The sequence below is a fragment of the Zonotrichia albicollis genome, chromosome 6 (genome assembly GCF_047830755.1).
Source record: "Zonotrichia albicollis isolate bZonAlb1 chromosome 6, bZonAlb1.hap1, whole genome shotgun sequence".
Lineage (NCBI taxonomy): Eukaryota > Metazoa > Chordata > Aves > Passeriformes > Passerellidae > Zonotrichia > Zonotrichia albicollis.
The window spans coordinates 60461033-60483308 of NC_133824.1; the positions used below are offsets into that span (position 1 = coordinate 60461033).

At 40.6% G+C, this 22276-nt stretch overlaps 1 protein-coding gene across 2 annotated transcripts; it reads left to right on the top strand.

Annotated features, from left to right (window-relative positions):
• On the top strand, positions 1 to 22209 carry DLGAP5 (DLG associated protein 5). 2 transcript variants are annotated; one of them, XM_074544037.1, is made up of 21 exons: positions 1 to 66; positions 1230 to 1287; positions 3728 to 3977; positions 5140 to 5342; positions 5767 to 5859; positions 6280 to 6364; positions 8871 to 8969; positions 9691 to 9764; positions 11390 to 11682; positions 12637 to 12749; positions 12829 to 12949; positions 13379 to 13464; positions 14015 to 14175; positions 14864 to 14956; positions 16950 to 17154; positions 18131 to 18341; positions 18697 to 18754; positions 19878 to 20031; positions 20320 to 20369; positions 20710 to 20777; positions 21033 to 21169. In XM_074544037.1, the coding sequence occupies exons 3-20, from the start codon at positions 3737 to 3739 to the stop codon at positions 20743 to 20745; spliced, it is 2376 nt and encodes a 791-aa protein (XP_074400138.1). In that variant the 5' UTR covers positions 1 to 66; positions 1230 to 1287; positions 3728 to 3736; the 3' UTR covers positions 20746 to 20777; positions 21033 to 21169. The 2 variants fall into 2 exon arrangements, with proteins under 2 accessions (XP_074400138.1, XP_074400137.1); XM_074544036.1 differs by lacking the exon at positions 20710 to 20777 and having other exon boundaries at positions 21033 to 22209.
• Positions 22210 to 22276: the final 67 nt, after the last annotated feature.

Below are 22276 nucleotides of genomic sequence, written 5' to 3' on the forward strand. Positions count from 1 at the left end.
GTGAGATTTGAAAGCGAGGCGGGGCGGCGCGCGGAGGGGGTTGCGCAGCGCGCGGGGCCGGGGCAGGTAATGGGGGGCCCGGGGGTCCCGCGGCGGGGTTTGGGAGCCTGGAGGGGTTTTGAGGGGTCGGAGGGGCCGTGGCTCCCCGGCAGTGTGCTCCGTAAGGGTCCCGGCCTGGGGGTCTCGCCTGGCGGTGGGCGGGCAGCGGTGCTCTTCGCTGAGTTGCGGTGGGAACTGCCGAAGCGCTGGCGGGGATGGGGCTGAGGAACCGTCCTGGGCTGGCCCCGCACGGCCGGGTCTGGGCTGGGCCCCGGGGCCCGGCTCGGAACCGTTGAGTTCACGTTTTACTCAGTCTCCACCCGCTTGTATTTGTTTTGGCTCAGAGCAAATTTAGGAGAGGATTTTTAAAGGGGTTTTTGTAGGAAAACAGGTTCAATCGGCCCCTGCTTTTAACCGGTCCGGGAGAAACTACTTTCTTAAAAAAAGTGAAAAAAAACCCCTGTTTATTAAACAATAAAACTCTTTGCTGCTCTAAAAGAGATGACCAACTGAGAAAAGCCCCCTGCCCGGGTTGCAGCTGAACTCACTCAGTCTTTGATCAGTTTGTTCAGTGCTGGCAATGTCGCAGGCCGGTGCTCCCCTGGGTGTTCAGTCCAGAGCAGGTTTCAAGAAGTCTAAAGAAAAGGGAAAAAACTGCAGTCTAGGGAACTTTGTTGCTTCAGCTAGCTAAAGTAACTAAAAGCAAAAGAGAGCTCTGTCCCGCTGTCTGTCCATCCGCAGACAACACAGGAGCAGGAATGCAGAGGAGTGAGTGCAGTGTGTGAAAACAAACTTCACACTTTTTCTCTCCCCCCCTTCATTCTCTGGAACATGTCTTAGAAGTGCAGAACTTATTATTCAGCATAAAACACACTGAGACAATTGGGGATAAAAGCATCATATATTCAACACAGGACACCGCTTTAAAAATAGCAATACTTGCTGTTCCTGCTCTGTTTTCTCATTGCTCAGCCTAAAATGTTTTCATGTTCATGTTGCTCTTTGGTTCTTCTAATTGGTCGAAACTGTCTCTTTTCCTCTGCTGCTATTTATCAAAATGAATGATCAGCTTTAATTTTTGGTACTATATGTTAGCCAGTCACACATCCTTTGTGTCAGCCCTCTGTCCCTTTCTTGCTAAGAGTCTTTACTTGAGTTTATGTCAATTTAAATACCAATTCATCTTCTAGGCTCCTGTTTGGGCAAGATACTCCACGGGAACAGTAACCTGGGAAGAAGAGCAGACAGGTATTTTTGTTTTGATCACATCTTTGGGATATTGAGTATGATACACATTTTTAATGAGCCCACAGAAATCACTGGTAACCTTGCTGTTCTTAAAGGGTAATTTAGGAACTTTGTCCTGAAAAAGGATGAGTGTAGAGACTAAATTGCAGCTTTGAGGAATATTTATCATCCACTGGGCTCAAAAGGCTGCTGCTTCTAGGACACAGATAGTAGAGCTGTATTCCCACTGTTTTCTTTATGGCTTTCTGTAATGCCATGGAATTACTAACAATTCTGTAATTACTAACAATTCTGTAATTACTAGCAGGATCAGTTCAAATATGATTATTGGAGATGCTCATTAATTAACCTCCCTTAATCACTTAAATGTAAAACAGGGCAAATATGACCTATGAACTGCAGTGGAGTTTTTTGTACTCATCATTAATTGGTATTTTTAATCAGTTTCTGAAAAGTGGAATGCAAGATGCAGGGTGAAGCCCAAGATATTCACAATTCAGGTGGAGCAGCTCTTCCAGGATTGTGTGGAGGAGATCCAGCCCCTGATTTGGGTTTTGAATTTTTTATTCCCCTTTGCTTTCAAACTTCCACTGAATATTTTTCTCTCATGAAAAAAAAGGAGCACAATGCACTGATTTTGGTTTCTGTCCAAGCAGTTTTGGTTTCTGTTCTAAGCAATTCCAGGGGGTTGTGCAGGTGCTGTTGGTGCTGTGCAAGTTCTCCCCTCCATGAGCACTTCCATGGAGTGGGGAACAGGGAGCTGCCCCTGATGGCATCTGAACAGGCTTGGGCTGAATTCCTTCTTCCAACAGCTCAGCTTCTCTCCTTGACTGCTTTTCCCATAAATAAATCCACTTTATTTCTGCATTATTTCTATTTTGCTGCTTTTTTTTCTTCTAACATTTGGGTTTTCCAGCTGGGCTGCTGGTTGAGTTTTTGGCTTTTGGTGGCACACAGATGGGGAGGGGATGGACTTTAAGAAATTTAAACCTTTAGCCATTGTCAAGGCTGTTCAGTTCACTGAGGTTCCTTCAGTTTGACCAGAGCATGCTGTCCTGAAATGGAGAGCTTCAGTAAATGACTCAATTGCCAATGAATTAATAACTGTTGGGTGTTTAGTTTTGTTGCAGACATCTTTATGGAAAATCCTTTCCTTAGGATTTTTCCTCCTGAGAAGCTGAAAGGCCTCAGGAACAAAATGTAAACATTGATTATCTGCTGCTGTGGAATGCAACAGGGGCATCTGTGATTGGTCTCATGTGGTTGTTTCTAATTAATGGCCAATCACAGTCAGCTGGCTTGGACTCTGAGACAGAAGCTTTTGTTATGATTATTTCAGATTCTATTCTTAGCCAGCCTTATGATGAAATCCTTTCTTCTATTCTTTTAGTATAGTTTTAATATGATATATATCATAAAATAATAAATCAGCTTTCTGAAACATGGAGTCAGATCCTCATCTCTTCCCTCATGCTCAGACCCCTGTGAGCACCATCACATAGTGTAGCTCTGTCACCCTTACTGTAAAAGCTCACTTTCCTGCTTACTGTGAAGCTGTTTTCTGTAAGTGGTGGGAGATGAGATGTGTCATGGCTGAGGTGGAAAACCCTTGACAAGCCAGGTTTCAGTGGAGATGCAGGGGATAACAGAATCCCAGAATGGTTTGGGTAGGAAGGGACATTAAAGCTCATCTTGTTCCCATCCCCTGCCATGGCAGGGACACCTCCCACTATCCCAGGTGCTCCAAACCCCATCCAGCCTGGCCTGGAACACTTCCAGGGATGGGGCAGCTACAGCAGCTTCTCTGGGCACCCTGTGCCAGGGCCTCACCACCCTCACAGAGAAGAATTTCTTCCCAATATCCCATCTAACCCTGCCCTTTCTGTTTACATCCATTCCCCTTGTCCTGTCATTCCAGGCCCTCTCCTGGACCCCCTTTAGGCACTGTTAGCACAGCAAGTGCAAACCAGCTGGCAATTGGCTTAAGGCTTCCTCAAATTCAAAAAGATGGGGAAAATTCTGCTTGAAATAACCACTCTTTATTGCAGTTGCATCCTGGAAACATCCTGGTTCTGATGGCAAAATTCCTTGCTATCAGATAGGGCTGATCTAAATGGAATGTTGCTTCCAAGTATTGTCCTACAGCTCTGTCATTTACTTGCTCATCTCCTTAATGTGGAAAACAGCTGGGGAGAAAGCAGCCCAGCCAATCCCAGCCATGGAGGCAGTGTCCCCTCCTAATTCTGTGCCACACTTGGTGACACTCAACACCCAAACTGGTCCCTGGAATGAATAAAAATATTGAGAAATTGCTGAAAGAGTCGTTGCTGAAATTGCCATTTGAGTTTTCTCTGGTCATGTACAGAAATAAAGAATTCAAGGCTTTGCTCATAACAAAAATGGAAAACAAATCATGACAGTGTTTTGCTTGTTGTCTAAGGTCATCAGGATGGCTGCTACTTCCCAGTTTGCCAGTAGATACAAGAAGGATTTGAGTACAGAAGCCCTCAGGACCAAGCTTGCCCGCAGGAAATCCATCCTGCAGAAGGAGAACAGGCACAAGCTCTTCGAAAAGGGCCGGCAGCTGGGGCTGGCAGATGGCAACGTTCAGCTCTCCAAGGACAGGGGAATTTCTGAGCTCAAGGAAACCAGGGACTTGTGCTCTCAAGAGACCAGCAATGGGAAACAGAGTAAGTAAAGAATTGCTATAGATTTTTTTTTTTAAAGTGTTAAAAATGATAAGTAGGTTTAGTAGCGTTATCACAGAAACCTAATAACAGTCAACATTTCAATTTGACAAAAAAGTTGAAGATTTAAAACACTATCAGCCTTTCCAGGTGTTAAAATCAAGACAATAAAATCTTAATACAGCTGTACCTTTGTGGTGTGAATGAAGCTTTGCTCTGGTTTGTCTGCAGCAGCTAAAGGAAGAATGCATTTTGTTATTAATATTCAATAGAAATGCATTTATGATTGTTTTGTCCTTTAAGATGAGAAAAACTACAGTCTAAAATACCATCTGATACACATGCCTGTTCATGTCCTTAAAGTGTGCTTAGCAATGGGCAATTTTATACTATATATAAAATTATTAATGCATAAATGCATTATATGATTGCATTTTGAAAATAGCTGGTTTTGGACAACTTCTTTTCCTCTCAGAAAACAGAACCTGCATATATGGTGAATTCTGCCCCCTGGCTCTCCTGGATGCTTGTGGTCTAAGAAATGAAGTTAATACCTAAAAATGTTAACAAATTTTTAGAAATACTTTCACCTTTAGTATTTTGATAGCAGAAGATTATTGGAGGGTAGTAATAGGAGTTCAGTCTATATGTAATATTATAAAATATGAAATGTAATAAATTTGTCTTGATTATATTTCATACATTTCAACTTTAAGTGGATATTAATCTTTCAGGTAGACATAATTCAAATTTGGCAACATCTTAAGGTTTTATTCTTTCATATAACTTCTGCCTCATTTATTCTCAGCCTGAGTCAGACTTTGGTGTATAAAGCTGAGTTTTCAATGAAGTGTTTGAATAGAGAAACTGATACAAATAAAGCAAATAAGAAGATGAGATGTTAATTTTTCTACCAGTGACCTTGCAAGCCTGTGAAATGGGAGTGAGTTTCTAATAATCCTCAGGTGGATATTTGGAGAATTCTATTTGTAAGCTGAAATTTACCATTGAATTCCCTTTTAGTGGGAACGGTTAAAACAATTTAGAGATTCCAGTCAGTTCCTCTTCTACCTTGGCAAAGTTGATTGGAAATTTCTGACTTCTTGTTGGCTCCAAAAGCATGTTGATGATTTCCTAAGCCACCTTTGGTGCCTGTGTGCTGCAGGGGCAGCCCCGGGCGCAGGCAGCAGGAGGATGAAGGAGCGCAGGGAGATGCTGCAGCGCTACAAGGAGGAGAAGGAGCTTCGCAAACTGCAGGAGCAGAGGGAGAGAGCCAAGAAAGGAGTGTTCAAGGTTGGGCTCTACAGACCAGCTGCACCTGGGTTTCTTGCTGCTCAGGAACCTGCAGTGGCAAAACCAAGAGAGAAGGTAACAGTGAGAAAATATTTCATATCTCAATTAATTGCGTCTGTGTACGCCGTTGAAATTGATGTTTTTGTATAACATGTGTGTGTTATTTCAAATAAACTGCTTATTTTGTAAATGCTTTATTCATGTTATGATCAGGGAGTAATTGGGCTCGTTCTCTTTTCTAAACAAAGCTGGAAATAGTACTAATGATATGTGGATTTTTGTATTTGTGATTATGTTCAGTTCAAAAATTGGAATGATTCATCCACAAATGAAAGAGCTCTGTTATTTTAGAACCAGTAACTTGTTCATATTTAGTCAAAGCTTTCACACTTGATGCATTTTGCACAGACATGTTTTTCACATTTATGCTTTTGCTCAGTCTCAGTGACAAAGGGAAAAAGGAGTTTATTAACCCTCATTTCCTTGGGGATATTTCCAGGCAGCTCCTGCTTTCTCTGGAAGGATTACTCGGTCAAAAGCCAAGCTCCAAGAAGAAAAAACCATGATACCAACTGCACCTAAGTCCTCTACGGTTTGTTTTTTATGTATCTATAACTTCAGTGAATAAATTTAGAGAAAGGGAGGAAATTTCAGACTCAGGGTAGTATCTTTACAAGTTTGATTAGATCAGTACAAGCAGAAAAGAGCCCAGGTTTTTTGGATCTGTTTGTCAATCAAGTTTTTCAAGATATTTAAACTGTTGCTTAAATATTTTTGTTCACTTTTTTTCTGACAGTTTATTAACTAGTTGGATAATGCACAATAACATATCCCTAAACCAATCTATTTTAAGTTGTCCTTAATGTCTCTCTACTTTTTAAAGTCCCTCTGTGCCAAATTATTTGACTTTTTTCTTTACTGTAATCTAGGATAGATAATTGAGGAAAGAAATTGGGCTGCTGATTTTCTGGAAATCTGATACTTCACAAAAAACTTGTTTGTTTTCTCCTAGGTCAGTGCCCACGGGCAGAGTGTGCACTCTACACAGGCAGGACACAAACAGATGAGTGCAGCCAAAGGGGCTGAAAAGGAGAAAGGTATGGAAATACAGCTGAACCTGAAAGTTGGGTATTTTGGGGGGAAAGATCCACAGCACATTTTTGGGTGTAGGAAGGAAGGAGGAGGTTTAAGATGGCCATTCCTACCAAGGGCAGCAGCTGGTGGATTATCAAGTGTGTGGCTCCAGGGCTCACAGGAGCTTGTTGCCTCCATAGGCTGGGGAAAGGGAATGCAGGGTCCTGACAGTGCTGGTTCCTGATTATTCCCCTTGGGAGAGGGAAAAGAAACAGGTCAGGAGGCAAATGCACAACTGCCCAATGCCTCAGCTCCTGCAGCTCACTGAGGCTGCTGCTTGTAGGACACAGATAGTAGAGATGTATTCCCACTGTTTTCTTTATGGCTTTCTGTAATGCCATGGAATTACTAACAATTCTGGAATTACTAACGATTCTGTAATTACTAGCATGATCAGTTCAAATATGATTATTGGAGATGCTCATTAATTAACCTCCCTTAATCACTTAAATGTAAAGCAGGGAAAATATGACCTATGAACTGCAGTGGAGTTTTTTGTACTCATCATTAATTGGTATTTTTAATCAGTTTCTGAAAAGTGGAATGCAAGATGCAGGGTGAAGGCCAAGATATTCACAATTCAGGTGGAGCAGCTCTTCCAGCATTGTGTGGAGGAGATCCAGCCCCTGATTTGGGTTTTGATTTTTTTTATTCCCCTTTGCTTTCAAACTTCCACTGAATGTTTTTCTCTCCTGAAAAAAAAGGAGCACAATGCACTGATTTTGGTTTCTGTTCTAAGCAATTCCAGGGGGTTGTGCAGGTGCTGTTGGTGCTGTGCAAGTTCTCCCCTCCATGAGCACTTCCATGGAGTGGGGAACAGGGAGCTGCCCCTGATGGCACCTGAAGATCCACAGCACATTTTTGGGTGTAGGAAGGAAGGAGGAGGTTTAAGATGGCCATTCCTACCAAGGGCAGCAGCTGGTGAATTACCAAGTGTGTGGCTCCAGGGCTCACAGGAGCTTGTTGCCTCCATAGGCTGGGGAAAGGGAATGCAGGGTGCTGACAGTCCTGGTTCCTGATTATTCCCCTTGGGAGAGGGAAAAGAAACAGGTCAGTAGGCAAATGCACAACTGCCCAATGCCTCAGCTCCTGCAGCTCACTGAGGTTTGCCTCAGGAAGGATGTCACAGGTAATTCTCACTCTGTGCCACAATTACAGGTATTTCTTGAGAAAACAGAGATTAAAAATAAACAACCTGTGCCACCTTTAAGGGATTTGAATGCCTTGGGTCAGAAACTCTTCTTCATAGCTCAGTGAGATCCTTAAGTGGATACAACCAAGTCATGTGGAATGTTGATGTTAATGCAAGATATTCAGTAATTCAGAGTGAAATGACTTCCACATCATTAATCTAATCAAATTAGCAAGCTGCAGACCTTTATTTAATTTCAGTAGTGCCCTTGGTGAATACTGAAAAGATGTATTATTAGTGTTTGATGTAACAATTAAAATGTTTAATTTTTGCAAAATGGTCATCCATTGATTATTTCTTTCTGAAATTGATTATTTCTTTTGTGCTGAATCAAGGATATGCATTATATGTACTTAAACTTCCCTGGAATGAAGTGATCCTTAAGGTCCCTTCCAACCCAAACCACTCTGTGATTCTTTGAAACACCAATATAAAAATGTTTGGGAAGTGAATATTTGATAAATCCAATGTTGTAATTATTTACCCAGCGATTTTTTTTCCCATCTTTTCATTCTAGCTTGTACAGAATCACAGCTTGACAATAAAGACAGGAATAGCATGAACAGTTACCAAGTGGGGATTTCAGACAGGCAGGGATAAAGAGGAATAAAGGAAAAGGAATAAAGAGCTCCCATGAAATTTATCTGTGCAGGAAAGTGCTGTCATTTTAAAAGCCTGATAGAAACAGTGCTAAAATACAAAGATGAAAATGATGATGATGATGGGTGATACAGTGCATGAACTTGTCATGTTTTATAAAATATTTCAGAGCAAATTAGTCTTAAGAGTACTTTGTTAGATTGCATTAAATTCTGACCTTGGAAATCTTTCATATAATGGCCAGGGCATCACTTTGTTACACCAATGGTTTGCTTCCAGCTGTGCAAATAACCATGGCAAAGATATTAATCTAAAAAAACTTCATCTGTAAAGCAGAGAGGGCCTTGACTCTGCATGCAGGGAGCTGTGGGGAGCATTCCTTATTAATGTTATGGTAAAGGAGTAATTATTAATGTTATGATAAGGGAGTTTGTGCATGGCATCAAACACAGATGGAGCTGTGCAGTGAAAGCACCTCCAGTCAGGATCCCTCAGTGCATTGCCTGCATCAGGGCCTGGCTGTGCCCTGAACTGACCCAACCCTGCTCATTCTGGCAAACCCATGCAACTGATAACTGCTGGTGCATTCCTCTGATTTCTGCAAAATGGAAACTTTGTTATTACTTGAGTGCTGCTCCTCATTGAACTTGGAATCTCTGGGTTAATCTCTCTTGCAGTGTTGCAGCCTGCAGCCCAGCCAGCCCCAAGTGGGAGAGTCACCAGAGCAGCTGCTGCTGCAGCCAGGCAGGTGCTGAAACCAACTGCTGCTGCTGCTGGTGAGTGAGGCAGGGCTGTGTAGCTCAGCTCTACCTTAGACTGCATTTAAATCTTGCCAAATTATCATCTAAGAAAAGGCCTGAGTGCTGCATCACCCAGACTCTTGTCTGGAGCTCTGCATCAACGTGTTGAAACCAACACTTCCCACAACACCCAGCAGTGTGGAGCATCCATGTCCACATGGTAATTACAAACTCAGAGAACAAAGCCAGTGCTGGTAGAGATTGACACTTTGGCTGTTTATGGCCATATAATTATTAAGTGTGTGAGCAGGAGCATCTCTGGAAGAGATGAGAGCCTTTGTTCTTCAGGTGAGGAATTTCTCTGTCTCTGTTTGCCTGTTTACTGGAATTCAGTTCACCAACAGAATTCCTAAGCCATATTGAAATTAAAAATCTAAACTCAAATTGGCTTGACGCTCTCTCTCCAACCTTTTAGGAAATAAGGTGACTTTTATTTTTACTACTTGGCAAGATGTAAAGATTAATGGCTTAATGAATCTGTTTTCTTGATGATACATCTGTTGTTAGTCTGTTAATTCCTAGGCCAGGCTTTCTTTTGAATGAACCTCTGCAATGCTGTTTCTTCCCTGTAGCCACCTCCCACCCAAGAAATAAAACAGTCTATCCCTATCTTTAGCAACTGGATTTTTATGGCAGTGTTTTGGTGAAAGATTACATGAATCAGATGCCTTTTTGACCTCTGGGTCTGTTTTTGTAGGTAACCAGTCACAGAGAAAGGCAGCAAACACAACAGGAAAGCAGAAGAAAGCAGTAAAACCTGAACCCATAAAGGTAGGTCATGTAATAGTTGAAATAGAAAAGCAGTAAAACTCATTTAAGAGCCAATAACTGTGTCATTGTAGCTGAAGTGCTCAAACATAAAAGCAGTAATTTCAGTAATAAGCTAGAATTTGGGAAGGACTTGTATGTATTTATACTGCCATATTTTAAAAATTAAGATCAAATTTAGTGCTCATATAGAATCACAGAATGCTGTGACTTGGAGGAGACCCACAAGGATCATCCCTGTCCAACTGCTGGCCCCTCACAGGACAACCCCAAGAACCCCAGCATGGATGGTGAATGATCTGATTACTAATCAGGATCTGGACAATGATTTAAAATAGACAAGAAGTTCTTGCATGACATATCTGATGTTTTCATGAGTCAAAAAAGAAATTGCTTTGCTGGTTTAATCTAGCAGCTGTAAATTTTTGAAGTGTGTTCTGAATGGATCCTTTTCCTGCTCAGGTAACAATATAAGACTATAGAAGCTAAGAAATAAACACATTTTAATATTTAGAGTTTTAATAAAAACCTAAATTTTAGGTTTTAAACCACCAAAAAATAAAGCTGGAAATGTTGTTCCCTGCAAAGTAGAACGCTATTCTCTGCATGATTTACAGCTGAAAGCATTCATTGTGGATCTTGGTGTCATCACTTCCAGGATTTTTTATGCATTTCTGTACAACAGCTCTCCATGATTTTTTCCTTCTTTTGCTCCACTCTTCCCTCTCATCCCTCCCATCTCCACCTTGTTCCTGTAACTGAGCTGTGCTCTGGAGTGTTTGAGATTGTGCAACCACACCCAAACAGGAGGTGGGAGCACTTCTCTCTGCCTTGGACAAGCACCTCTTCACAGGCAGAGTCCCTGCCAGTTGCTAACCACAGGCAGCTCAGTGGAAATGTTGGCTAAAAGCAAAATTCAAGGTTTACATTCCTAGCAGAGGTGACTGAAGTATAACAAGACTTCCAGTGGGTTGAAGATGCATATTTTCTTGAGAAACACCCAAAGTTTTTCTGGCTGGCTTGAGCTAACAATCTCAATTGGGTAGCTCAGAAATGTGTTCTGTGTGACTATCTGGTCACTCATCTCCTAAGAATGTGAATTATTGTTTAATTTGGTTTTCCTCTTTTAATGGCATTCTGTGGTGCTAACTGCACTTGGGTTGCATTCCTCAGCTATCAGCCTGTTCCAGTTTGGTTTTCAGTCTTTGGATTGGAGTATGTGCATGAACTATGGTTATTCAGCAGTCCTAGTTGGATTTGGAGCCAGTAATTCTGCTCTTGAGGATTTTATCACCTTAAAGCTTTTATTTCTAGCAGAGGGAGCAAGCATTTGTCAATTTTAATTATTGTTTTGGTTGGTAGGGTGTTCTGCTTTAGCCCCTGGAGTGGATTGTTGCATTCTTTGTTAGTGAAGTGTTACTTCTGTCTCTAGAATGATTTGCAGGTGTCCAAAATGGTTGGATTTGTTGGTAACTCATCACTTGTGTCCAGGTGTGCTGGTTTAGGAGCTGATTTACCTTAGGCTGTTCCCTTCCTGGTGGCTGTCAGACACTCCTGTTATAATTCAGCCCATGCCTATTGCAAACACATGATTTGATGATTTGATTTGTCTATCTATGCTGTTACAGATCATTTCTTCTGAACATGAAGTGGAAACAAATGCTGCAGTGGAACCAGAGCTGAAAAGTTCTGCTGCTGATTCCAAGCACTCAATGCCAGTAGAACTTCAGCAAGAGCAAGGCTCAGTAGAAAACACCAATTTTTCTCCAAGGAGACCCAGAACACGCTCCTTTGCTCCTCAAAACTTTGTGTTTCAGCCTCTGAGTGGATTGGCAACCTACACTGTGACACCCATGTCTCCTTCAAGGGCAAATGCTTTTTTGACACCCAGTGCTGTCTGGAATTTTTCAAAATCTCCAATGTAAGAGTCTTCCTTCTGATGGGGCCTAAAATAAGTGAACTTCTGTGGGGATGCAAAAAATCATCTTTCTATAGAAAGATTCACATTGTAACAAAGTTTTGTGGTATTGTAACACCTGGCTTTATGGTTTCTATCATTGTTTAAATATGGACTTAACACAACAGCAGAAATGGGTGAATTTATATGGATATAATAATAGATATGAATATAATCCATATAATATAACAGGTATGGATGTAATCCATAGAATATAGCAGATAGGGATATAATCCATGTAGTATAACAGATAGGGATATAATCCATATAGTAGAACAGATAGGGGTATAATCCATATAATAGAACAGATAGGGATATAATCCATATAATAGAACAGATAGGGGTATAATCCATATAATAGAACAGATAGGGGTATAATCCATATAGTAGAACAGATAGGGATATAATCCATATAATAGAACAGATAGGGATATAATCCATATAATAGAACAGATAGGGATATAATCCCTATAGTAGAACAGATAGGGGTATAATCCATATAGTAGAACAGATAGGGGTATAATCCATATAATAGAACAGATAGGGATATAATCCATATAGTAGAACAGATAGGGATATAATCCATATAATAGAACAGATAGGGATATAATCCCTATAGTAGAACAGATAGGGGTATAATCCATATAGTAGAACAGATAGGGGTATAATCCATATAGTAGAACAGATAGGGGTATAATCCATATAGTAGAACAGATAGGGATATAATCCATTATTCTGTCCATGCTTGAGTAGCAGCTGTGAAAGACTCTGCCCTGTATCCATCAGCACTGATTTATTTATTTATTTAGTGTTCTGTGGAGGTTTGCCTTCTAAACTCTGCATTTCTTTGAAATTCGCCCATATTTGATGTCACTTTCTCAATGTGTCTTAACTAAATGTACTTTTGTTTGTTTCCAGCAAAATATTTGAAAAATCCAGTGAAAATAAAAAGTCTAATTTAAAAAGTCAGCCTTCACCTGCTGTTAAATGCATTCAAGAACAGCAAATGAGCACAAGTTTGAAAGGAGGAGGTAGGAAGTTCACATTTATTTTATGCTGATGCTTTTAATTATCACCAGATTCTGAACAAATTCCTTTCATACTTTGCAGCAGGTGAATCAGATGAGGGCACTTCCACCCAGAAATCAAACAGCACAACTCCTGTCTCAGCAGCACTTGCAGTGAAGTCAGATGATACAAGAGAGCAGGAGCATGATGTGCCCTATTTCAGGTTTGCCTTCACTTGTTTCACTCCCCTGATGTTCATTTGAAGATTCTTAATAAGAAAAATGAGACTTCTTCTAAAGATCAGCTTAATTTAATGCTGATTTGTGTCTGTCAGCTCTGACCTGAGCAGGCAGATATTCCTGCTTTCTTTTTTATACCTTAAGGTACAAAAGGTACCTTTTGTACCTGTTTGCCTTGCACCTAAGTGCAAGGAAAGTAAAATTCTGGAGACTAACACCTTGTCCTAAGGATCATAAAGATCAAAGCAGTAGAAAAAAAATTGCACCTCAGCCACTTGGCAAAATAAAACAATCTAATCTTCAGCTCAGAGGCTGTGGATTCTCTGAGAGCAAAAGGATATTATCATTAACAGGCACCACAAGTCAGGAAATTCTCCAAATCCTAAATTTTTTTCTATTCTTTGTATTTTCAGAAACATTCTTTGTGCTGAGACAGAGAGGCTGCTGTCCCAGTGCCTGCAGTGGGAAGGAAACCTTGAGCTGGACATTCCAGAGGATGGTGAGTGAGCTGCAGTGGGCACCTGAGGGGTTCTGGGAGCTGAATGGGACAGAGAGAAGGACATGCATGTGCTGTTTGCAAAACAGCAAAAAATAATCTGCAAAGCTGTGCTAGAGACAGTTTAGAGTTGGATCTGCCTCAAGATACAAAATCTCCTATTCCTAAAATTTGTGTAGCACTTGCAGTGGTGGTGATTGATAAAGTGAACAAAGTGCTCATCAAAATAGTTGTTCTATTGCCAGTCAGTATTTAAATGCAGGGACTTTAACCAAGCTGTTTTTTAAAAATAAGATTAATTTTTAATGTGGAATAAGTGCTCTTATCTGGGAAAATACAGATGATTCCAGCAATGCTTATCTTTAAGACTTGAGAAAGAATTTTTTTTTTTTTTTTTTTTTTTTTTGGTAAGAAGCAACTTCAGAGCATTTCAGTGGGCAGGAAAACTCCATCTGAATTGAATTGCAGGTTTGCAATAGGTGGGACAATAAATTCCAGGCTCCTCAAACACTTATTTATCCAAGATATCCTGTGTTTTTCTTCTTGCTGCCAGCTAAAGACCTGATTCGCTCCACAGTTGGTCAGACAAGGCTGCTCATAGGAGAAAGGTTCAAACAGTTTGAAGGCCTGGTTGATAATTGTGAATTTAAACGAGGTGAAAAAGAAACAACATGCACAGACCTGGATGGATTTTGGGATATGGTCAATTTTCAGGTATGTACTTGCTTGTTAACTTAGTAGGATAAAATTGGAGTTATTTATGAACCAAGTATTGATTTTTTTTTTCAATATTCAGGTTTTATTTTTTATCTTTAATGTAAAAAATGCAGGTTCTTGTTTTAACACTTGGTGACAGTGAATTGTTCCAGTTGGGATACTATGAGTTATAATTCATTTACCAGTTCTGTTTTGTGTTGTTTCTGTCTCTGGAATAATTATGTTTGGCCAAATCTTACTCTGTTTTGGAGTGAGGATACAGTCACAATGTCTACCTCCCAGTTTTTGGAAAATTCCTGAAGCTCACCTGAAGAGTAGGGGTCCCATTCTTCAGCATGAGAATAATGCAGAAATGACAATAACTCTATTTAGGGCTCAGCTTAGGTGATAGAAAACCTTCATCTCTTTTCCTCTGTTGATGCTCTTTAGTTTCACAATGAAATATAATCTGAATTACCAAAAGAGCTTTCAACAAAGGAGTTTGTAAGTAATTAAATTAAATGCAGAGATGGACTTGTTATGGTCCTAGTCACAGGTTTTGACTTTTCTGCAGAAAGTATAAAAGTTTGATCTCGTCCTTCAGAAGTATTTGAGAGCTGTTTCCTGCAGGATGGAAGACTGTGCTTGTTTGAATAAAGGTTATTTTACAGTGTATTGTTTTGCTTTCCTTAAATGTGACCAACAGATTGAAGATGTGAATAAAAAATTTGATAATCTGGTGAAGCTCCAAGGCAATGAGTGGCAGCCACTTGATGTCCCAAGCAAAGCAGTTGTCAAGGTATGAATGTGCCCCTAAAGCACATCTTGCATGGCTTCTTTAGATACATTGAATATTAAGTGAAATTATTATTATATTATATAATAATATATTATAATATAATATATATTGTATATTATATATTATTATAATATATATTATAAAATATATACAAATATATTATGTATAAATATATTTATATATCTATAAATATTTATTATTTATAAATAGATAAAATATATTATATAAAAATATATAATGTATATTATATATTATTATAATATATTATATAATATATATTAATTGAATATTAAGTGAAATTCCTCTCAGGAATTTTCTCCCTTCTCCCTCACCTCTCTTGTATTATGGTGGGTTTAGTCCCAGTTGTCTCTTTTGGCTGCTAAGATTAGAACTAAGAATTAACAATGTATTTTTTAGAGTCATTGGATTCTGTGCTAGTAAGACAAATCTCTTAAATTTAGGATGTAAACTTACTCTTCAGATGTAAAACAATTTATCTGGGCCACTGACATAACTGGGAAATAAACCACCCAGGAATTTGGGAGTGAGTGCCAGTTTGGAGCAGGGAGTGCTCAAATGTAATGGTGTCCCATTAAGCCAACACCATGGGTGGCTTTAAACTGCTGCTTCTCTAAGCACAAATGGATCTGACACTCTCCAAAATAAGTTAGTGCTTATTGCAAAACAAGCTGTAATGTGAATTGTTTTATCTACTCTTTGGTTTGAAATATAGAATTGTTTCTGAATATCAAATTGTATTTGCATTGCCTAAACTCTTAAGTTCCTTGAGACTGCTTAACTAATTATAAAATTGAAATGAAGGTGGGTAAGAAACTCCAGGCATGGGAAAACAGAGGGATTGTGGTCTGTGGGAGCTGCCCATAAATGCCAGAACTCTTCAGGTGGTACAAAACAAAACTTCCCTTGGAAAACTGAATGCCAAGAGAGGCTTCAGTGACTGCCTGGAGTTACACTGTGTCCCTGCCACTAGGAGTCCCTGCATCCCAGTGCTTCCAAAGTCTTACTGAATTTATCAGGAAAAAAGTTTTATTGAGGGTTTTTGAGCTGCAGATTCATTTGGAAAAAAAAATTATTGATGCTGTTAAGGTAAGTTTGTGATGACAACTGGATGGCAGCCCAAGAAGTGCTGGGGATGGGCAGAGGCCTTGATGCTTAAAATTGTAGAATTGTTGAGGTTGGAAAAGTCACCAAATTTAACCATTCCCCCAGCACTGGCAATGCCACCACCACTGTCCCCAAGTGCCACATCTCATGGCTTTTAATCCCCTCCAGGGTGTCGCAGACATTTTTTCATAGAAATCCTTTCTTTGGGATTTGTCCATCTTCTGGGAAGCAGAGCCCCAGAAGAAGAATGTAAACAATTGTTATCAGCTGCTGTGAAATGTAGCAGGTGCCCCTGTGATTGGCTCATCTTCCTTGTGTACCATTAAAGGCCAATCACAGGAGCAGCTCAGGGACAGATTCCCTGCACACAGAACTTTGTTATTCATTCTTTCTATTCTATTCTTGGCTTAGCAGCTCTCTGCAACTTCTCTTCTTTTTCTTTTTAGTATCGTTATAATGTATTATATATCATATATCAATAAATCAAGCCTTCTAATCAAGAAACAAGATTCTCGTCCTTCTCTCACCACAGTGACTGTCTAAAGTCACTGTAATACCAGGGATGGGGACTCCACCCTTCCCTGGGCAGCTGTGCAAGGCTGGACAACCCTTCCAGTGAAAATATTTCTCCTGATATCCAATCCAAACCTCTTGTGGTACAAATGAATCCAATTCCTCTGTTCCTGGGAGCAGAGCCTGAATCCCCCTGGCTGTGCCCTCCTGGCAGGAGCTGTGCAGAGCCACAAGGTTCCCTCTGAGCCTCCTTTTGCTCCAGGCTGTGTCTGTGGCAGCAGCCCCTGTGCAGAGGCTCATGTGCAGCTGCTCCTGAGCAGAAGTGCAGGTGAGAGCCAGGTTTGTGTCGTTGCAGAAGAAGGCAGTGCCAGGTGCAGTGCCCAAGGCCAAGCTGGAAGCTGCTGCCAGAGCTGCTGCCCGGAGCCGCCTGGCCACTGTCAAAGCAGCCATGAGGGACAAAATGAAGCAGGGGGGAGATGCTGAGAAGCTGCCAGAGACAGAAAAAGTGGTTTTTGAAGCAGGATTTTTCAGGATTGAAAGCCCTGTGAAAAACTTTTCAGGTAGGTGAAGGTTAATTGTGATTTTTGTGATCTGAAAGTACCAAAGAGTTGAATCCATTTCACTGGGGAGAGGAATTGTGCTGTTTGTTCTGTTTCACTGTTTCACCCAGTGCCTGATTACATCAGGGCTCCAAAGTGAACTGGGGTACATGAATGTGCTGATTTGAGTGGTTATGGCACCATGAAATCCCTGCTTAGGCAGAGGTGAAATAGCTGGTTCGTGTTTTCCCAGCATAAATTTAATAATGAAATTCTAATCTGAGATTCTCAGATTCAGCTGATGAACCTCTTCAGCAAAGTTAATGCCAGCTCACATCCTCTCATTGTAGGACAGGAATTGGGATTTTTATATTTTAATTAAACCTCTTGCAGTGCTGTCTTCAAAGCTGCAAATAAAGTCCACTCATAATCTGTGTTTATGGTTAACCAGATTGTAACATAATCCAGTTTGCTATAAAAGCTGTTTAATAGTTCAGGTGCTCAAAATATAACTTCATTTCCAGCATTTTGTCTTATTGACACCTATATGCAGCCAGTGTTTCCAGTACTTCTGTTTCTCTCACATTTCTAGTACATAATTTGATTTTAAATTCCCTTTTTTGGGTGCAGATCTCTCTTCTCATGACAAAACTAACAATTTTTTTCATGTGCCTCTTGTAAGTAGGGGGGAACTTCTGAAAAGCTTTGAGCAACACTGGATTTAAGCCAACTCCAGCAGAGAATCTGTTCTAAACATCATTTGTGAATCTGTGTCTTTAAAAATCTATTAAAATTGCCTGATTTGAAAGATGGAAGTTAATAATTTCAATTTCTCTTTGCAAGTGTATGTAAGATTTCCATCTAATATTTGTATAAGATGATTCAGCAAGCAGAAAACAATTGTGTCTCTGGTTAGAACTGTAATGATCAGCTCACTTCAGTTTCTGGAAACTGGTGTAAGAATGAAATATTTATGAAATATTTACACATTTTCCAGGTTTGCTTCCAAGGACCCCTGGGAAACTGGCAAATCAAAGATCATCCATCAGATCTCTGCTTTCTTCTCCTCTCTGTAAGCCTGAGGATGCACCTGCAAAACAAACCCCATCAGCCCTCAAACTCCACCCAGCCCAGAGTCTGAAAATGGACCAACCTCCCACTGAACAAACTCCCCCCCTGGATAAACTCCCTGAAAGTCTTGAACAGAGGTAGGAATGTTAAAGCAGCTTTTAATTAACCTTGTACAAATCATTTTGGAGTTGGAACTGAAAGACATGATGTTAAAACCCATTAAATGTTACCTTTCCATTTGGCAGTGATAAAGTTTGCAAAGTGCTTGTGACTTTTCCTTCCCTTAAGCAAATATTAAAGAGCTTTGCCCAAATGAAATTTTGCTGCTGGGGTAGAAGTTTGTTTGCCCAGGAAATTTGAGTTTGATGTAGCTCAGCAGTGCCAACCAAGGCAGCAAAACTGCAGAACAAATTGTAACATTAGTTGGACAAGTCAGAAGGTGATTGATGAAGATGATTGAGAAGGATGAAAATGTTTTGGTTTCCCTTCCAGCATTTCTGTGGCTGCAGAAGAAACGTGTCTGCCTGCTGGCACAGCAGAGGGAAATAAGGTAAGTCATGCATTGTTCATGGATGTGCTTTAACACTCTGGTTTTACTAGCAAAGGAAAATTCTTTTGATTACCCCAGCCCTTGGATTTGTGATCAAATCCTCACTTAGAAATCTTGTGCATTCCTCAGGGCATTGCTTTTTACCTCTGGGTGGACAAAGCTGGGATCTGCTGCAGTTTGGGGACCTTGTGTTGCTCTTCAGAGCTGTGTTTGGAGGTCCTGGCTGCTGCAGGGGGACACTTGTCACTTGGACAAGCAATGTTCACCACCTCCTGCTTTCTGGTGGGGATTTTTAAAATGCATTTCAAGTATAATAATGCATTATGTGATATATGTAATACAGTAATAATGTAATATCATAATGCATTAAATGCATTTATGGACTCTGACTAAAAGCAACAGCACTCAGTCCTCAGAGCATCCTCCACAGCACAGCACTGGGCTCTTAATTTCCTTAATTAGTTAAAAGAACTAATGCAAGTGTCAGAAATCCATGTCCTGAAATGTCTGAAGCCTTGGTGACATTGTTTGTGTTTGAGTAGCCTTAAAAGAGCAGGAATGTAGCCTCTAATTCAGGTGATGCTGTGCTACCAGGGAAAGTCAGTGCTTTGGAGTCAATCATCCTTTAGTAACTTCCATTGGAAATGGAGTCTTTAAATTTTATTTGTCAGTGCTTGGATCTGTGCATGACTGCAGCAGTCATTTCCCCTCCCATCCCCCTACATATAATTTATTTTTTTTTAAATCCTGGTTACTAATTTTTTCTTATGGCTTTTACTACATCCTTTCTCTGTTAAAATGAGAGTTGGTGATTTTCCTCTCTGGGGAAACCTTTCAGTGCTGCTCATGGGTTTTTCTGGAGGAAAACTCACCAGATAACACTTGAAGTTCAAAACCTTCTTTCCTGTGGAAGAACTTCCCTTATACTGTCAGAGGGATTTTTAGGCTTTAAAGGGTTTTTGGGATTTGAGTCACAACCTTCCCCCTGAGCCTGCCTGTGCCTTGCTCAGTGCTGCAGTTCAATCTCTCCTGAACTGCCCATAAAATCTGTGGGTGAGATGTGTGGACTTGGTCTGACATAACAAGGACATGGCTGGGAACAGAGAAAATCCCTGTTTTTCAGGTCCTGGGAGATTCTAGCAGAGAATCAGAAGCAGTGGATGGCATGGAAGAGATGGAGCTGTCTGCTGCAGAGCAGGGACAGGACATCACCATGTGCAGCCCAGAGAAGGAGACAAACCCTGCTCAGTCTGGAGAGCCACAGATCCATCAGCCAGGTCTAATAATCTGAATATTACTCTTTAAAATCAGATTGATTTGTGGGTGCTGTTAGAAAAATCTCCCTTAGCTGGTGTGATTTAAACACACATTGCACGTGAGCAAACAGTGCCCTTGGATTTCACTGAAAGTTTCTGAAGGATATGTGAAAGAGAAAGCTAATATAAAGAAATAAATGCAATTTAGAGTTTGGATTTCTTCTTTTAATAAACACAGAAAACAATATTGTTTTTTCAGCTTTGGCAGCATCAGACTAATTTTTTTTTAATTATACACTTATTTTTCAGATGTTTCCTGCAGTGATTTGACACTCATTGACAGAAATCCTTTTGATATGGTAAGTTGACCTTCAAGTTTATTTGAGTAAGGCAAGCTGCATGTTGCAGGACTGTTCACCTTTGCTGCAGACTCAGTTGCTGCACAGAGAAAATTAAACTCTTAAAGATGTTATCTAGGCAATTGCTGTAACTTTAAATACAAAACCTCATTCCAGCTGTCTCCTTGCTGGGCTCACACTGGTATTCCTTACTGCAATGATGAGTGTAGGATGAATCAAGACATTTGTAGCAGGACCTTGTCTGATTCTTGGCAGATTGAGCCTTTAAGTTGTGTTTCTTACAAATTTCCTTGTAGATATTCATTAACAGCCTTTTTTTTTTCTTCCTGGAATTTTTTAGGTCTGCCCCAAATCTTTTAATCACCTCAGCATTTAGAGCTGGAAGTAACATTCAGCAGGGAAAAGCAGGTGTGCAAAAGCTTTCCCATTTAATACAATTAATAGAATTTGGGTGTAGGTTTTCTTGTGAAAAATCCTCTTTAAAATACAGATTACTGACTTGAGTAAGGAGTGTCTTTCTTCAGCACAGACCATGTGTAATCACTTTTTATTTTATGCTTGGGAAATAAGCTTGTAAAACTGCTTTTGGGGAACTCAGAGTCCTTTAGTGCTCTGTGGTTTAAGTGTTCCTCCAGCCCTGACTGCACTCTGCTCCTCCCACAGCCACTGCTGGATTCTGAGCTCCCCTTCACTCCAGTCAAGACCAAAGCCCAGAAGTTTGCAGCAGCTGAAGTATTCAGTGACCTCATCGTGTTTTCTCCCGTTGGGCCCTCTGGGGATCAATGAAAAGTGACTTTTATGCAATATATGTAAATTCTATGGAGAGGAAGCCCACAGAGGGTATCTGGAACACAACCTGCTACCCTGGAATGTGTTGAGAGAGGAAGAGTGGCCATGGTAGTGGATCTGATAAAGGGTTTGTGTCATTTGATGGTGCAGCTGTGGTGCACCAAGCTCTGCTGTGCATCAGTAGTGGGCTGTGTTCTGGTGATCCCTGCTGTGTCCTCTGGCTGTAAATTCTCACTGCAACCTGAAGCATTTTTATGTTGCTATCATTTAATGTATGTCCTGTCTCCTCCAGGTTGTAAAACTGTTACCTTTGAGCTTTGCTACCCTGAGCTGACCTCATTGCTTATTGTTATAACAAGGTGCCCACCCCACCAGCTGTGCCGTGCCCTGTATCTGCTGGGATGGCACCTTTGGGGTGGCAGCCAGCCTGTTCCCTGCCCAGAGCACTCTGCCATGCTCTGGGGGTACCTGTGTGTTAATGCTGTGTTCACCCCTGCCTCAGCTCTGGCAGGGTTGGATGCATGCAGTTCTTTCCTGGGAAAGTTTTCCTGCTGTGTAAGAACCAGTGGATCTGTAATATCAGAAACTAACTCAGAACAAGGATTTCTAAGTCAGATAATACCTTTTCTTGGTGATGTATTGAAATAGGCATTGATATTATTTCCTTTAAGGATGCAGTTTTCTATTCAGTATCTTAATAGACCTATGTTTTCTACTTGTTTTTGACATGTTTATGCTCAGTCTCTTCTCTCATCTTGTTCCTTGTGCATTCCCCATCCAGACTGTAACATATTTGTGCATAAGGAACATGCCAGTTGTGTAGACTGTGGATTTGAGGAGAAGCATTACAGCACCACCACTTGTTATATTTTTAACAAATACCTCACTGGGCTTCTTCTACCAGTGACCTGAGTGTAACACACACATCCTTCCACCAGCCTTGATCCCAAACCAAGCTGAGATTTCAGTCCCTCAGCAGAAAGTGTTGCTGCCACAGCCAGGGGTTAAGTTTTAACCTGGAAGCTGTGTACTGATTTCACTGAATAAAGAGGAAGCTGATGTGTGCTGGAATCCATTTTCTTCATTTCTAACTCCAGTTCTAGGGATCCTTTTAATCA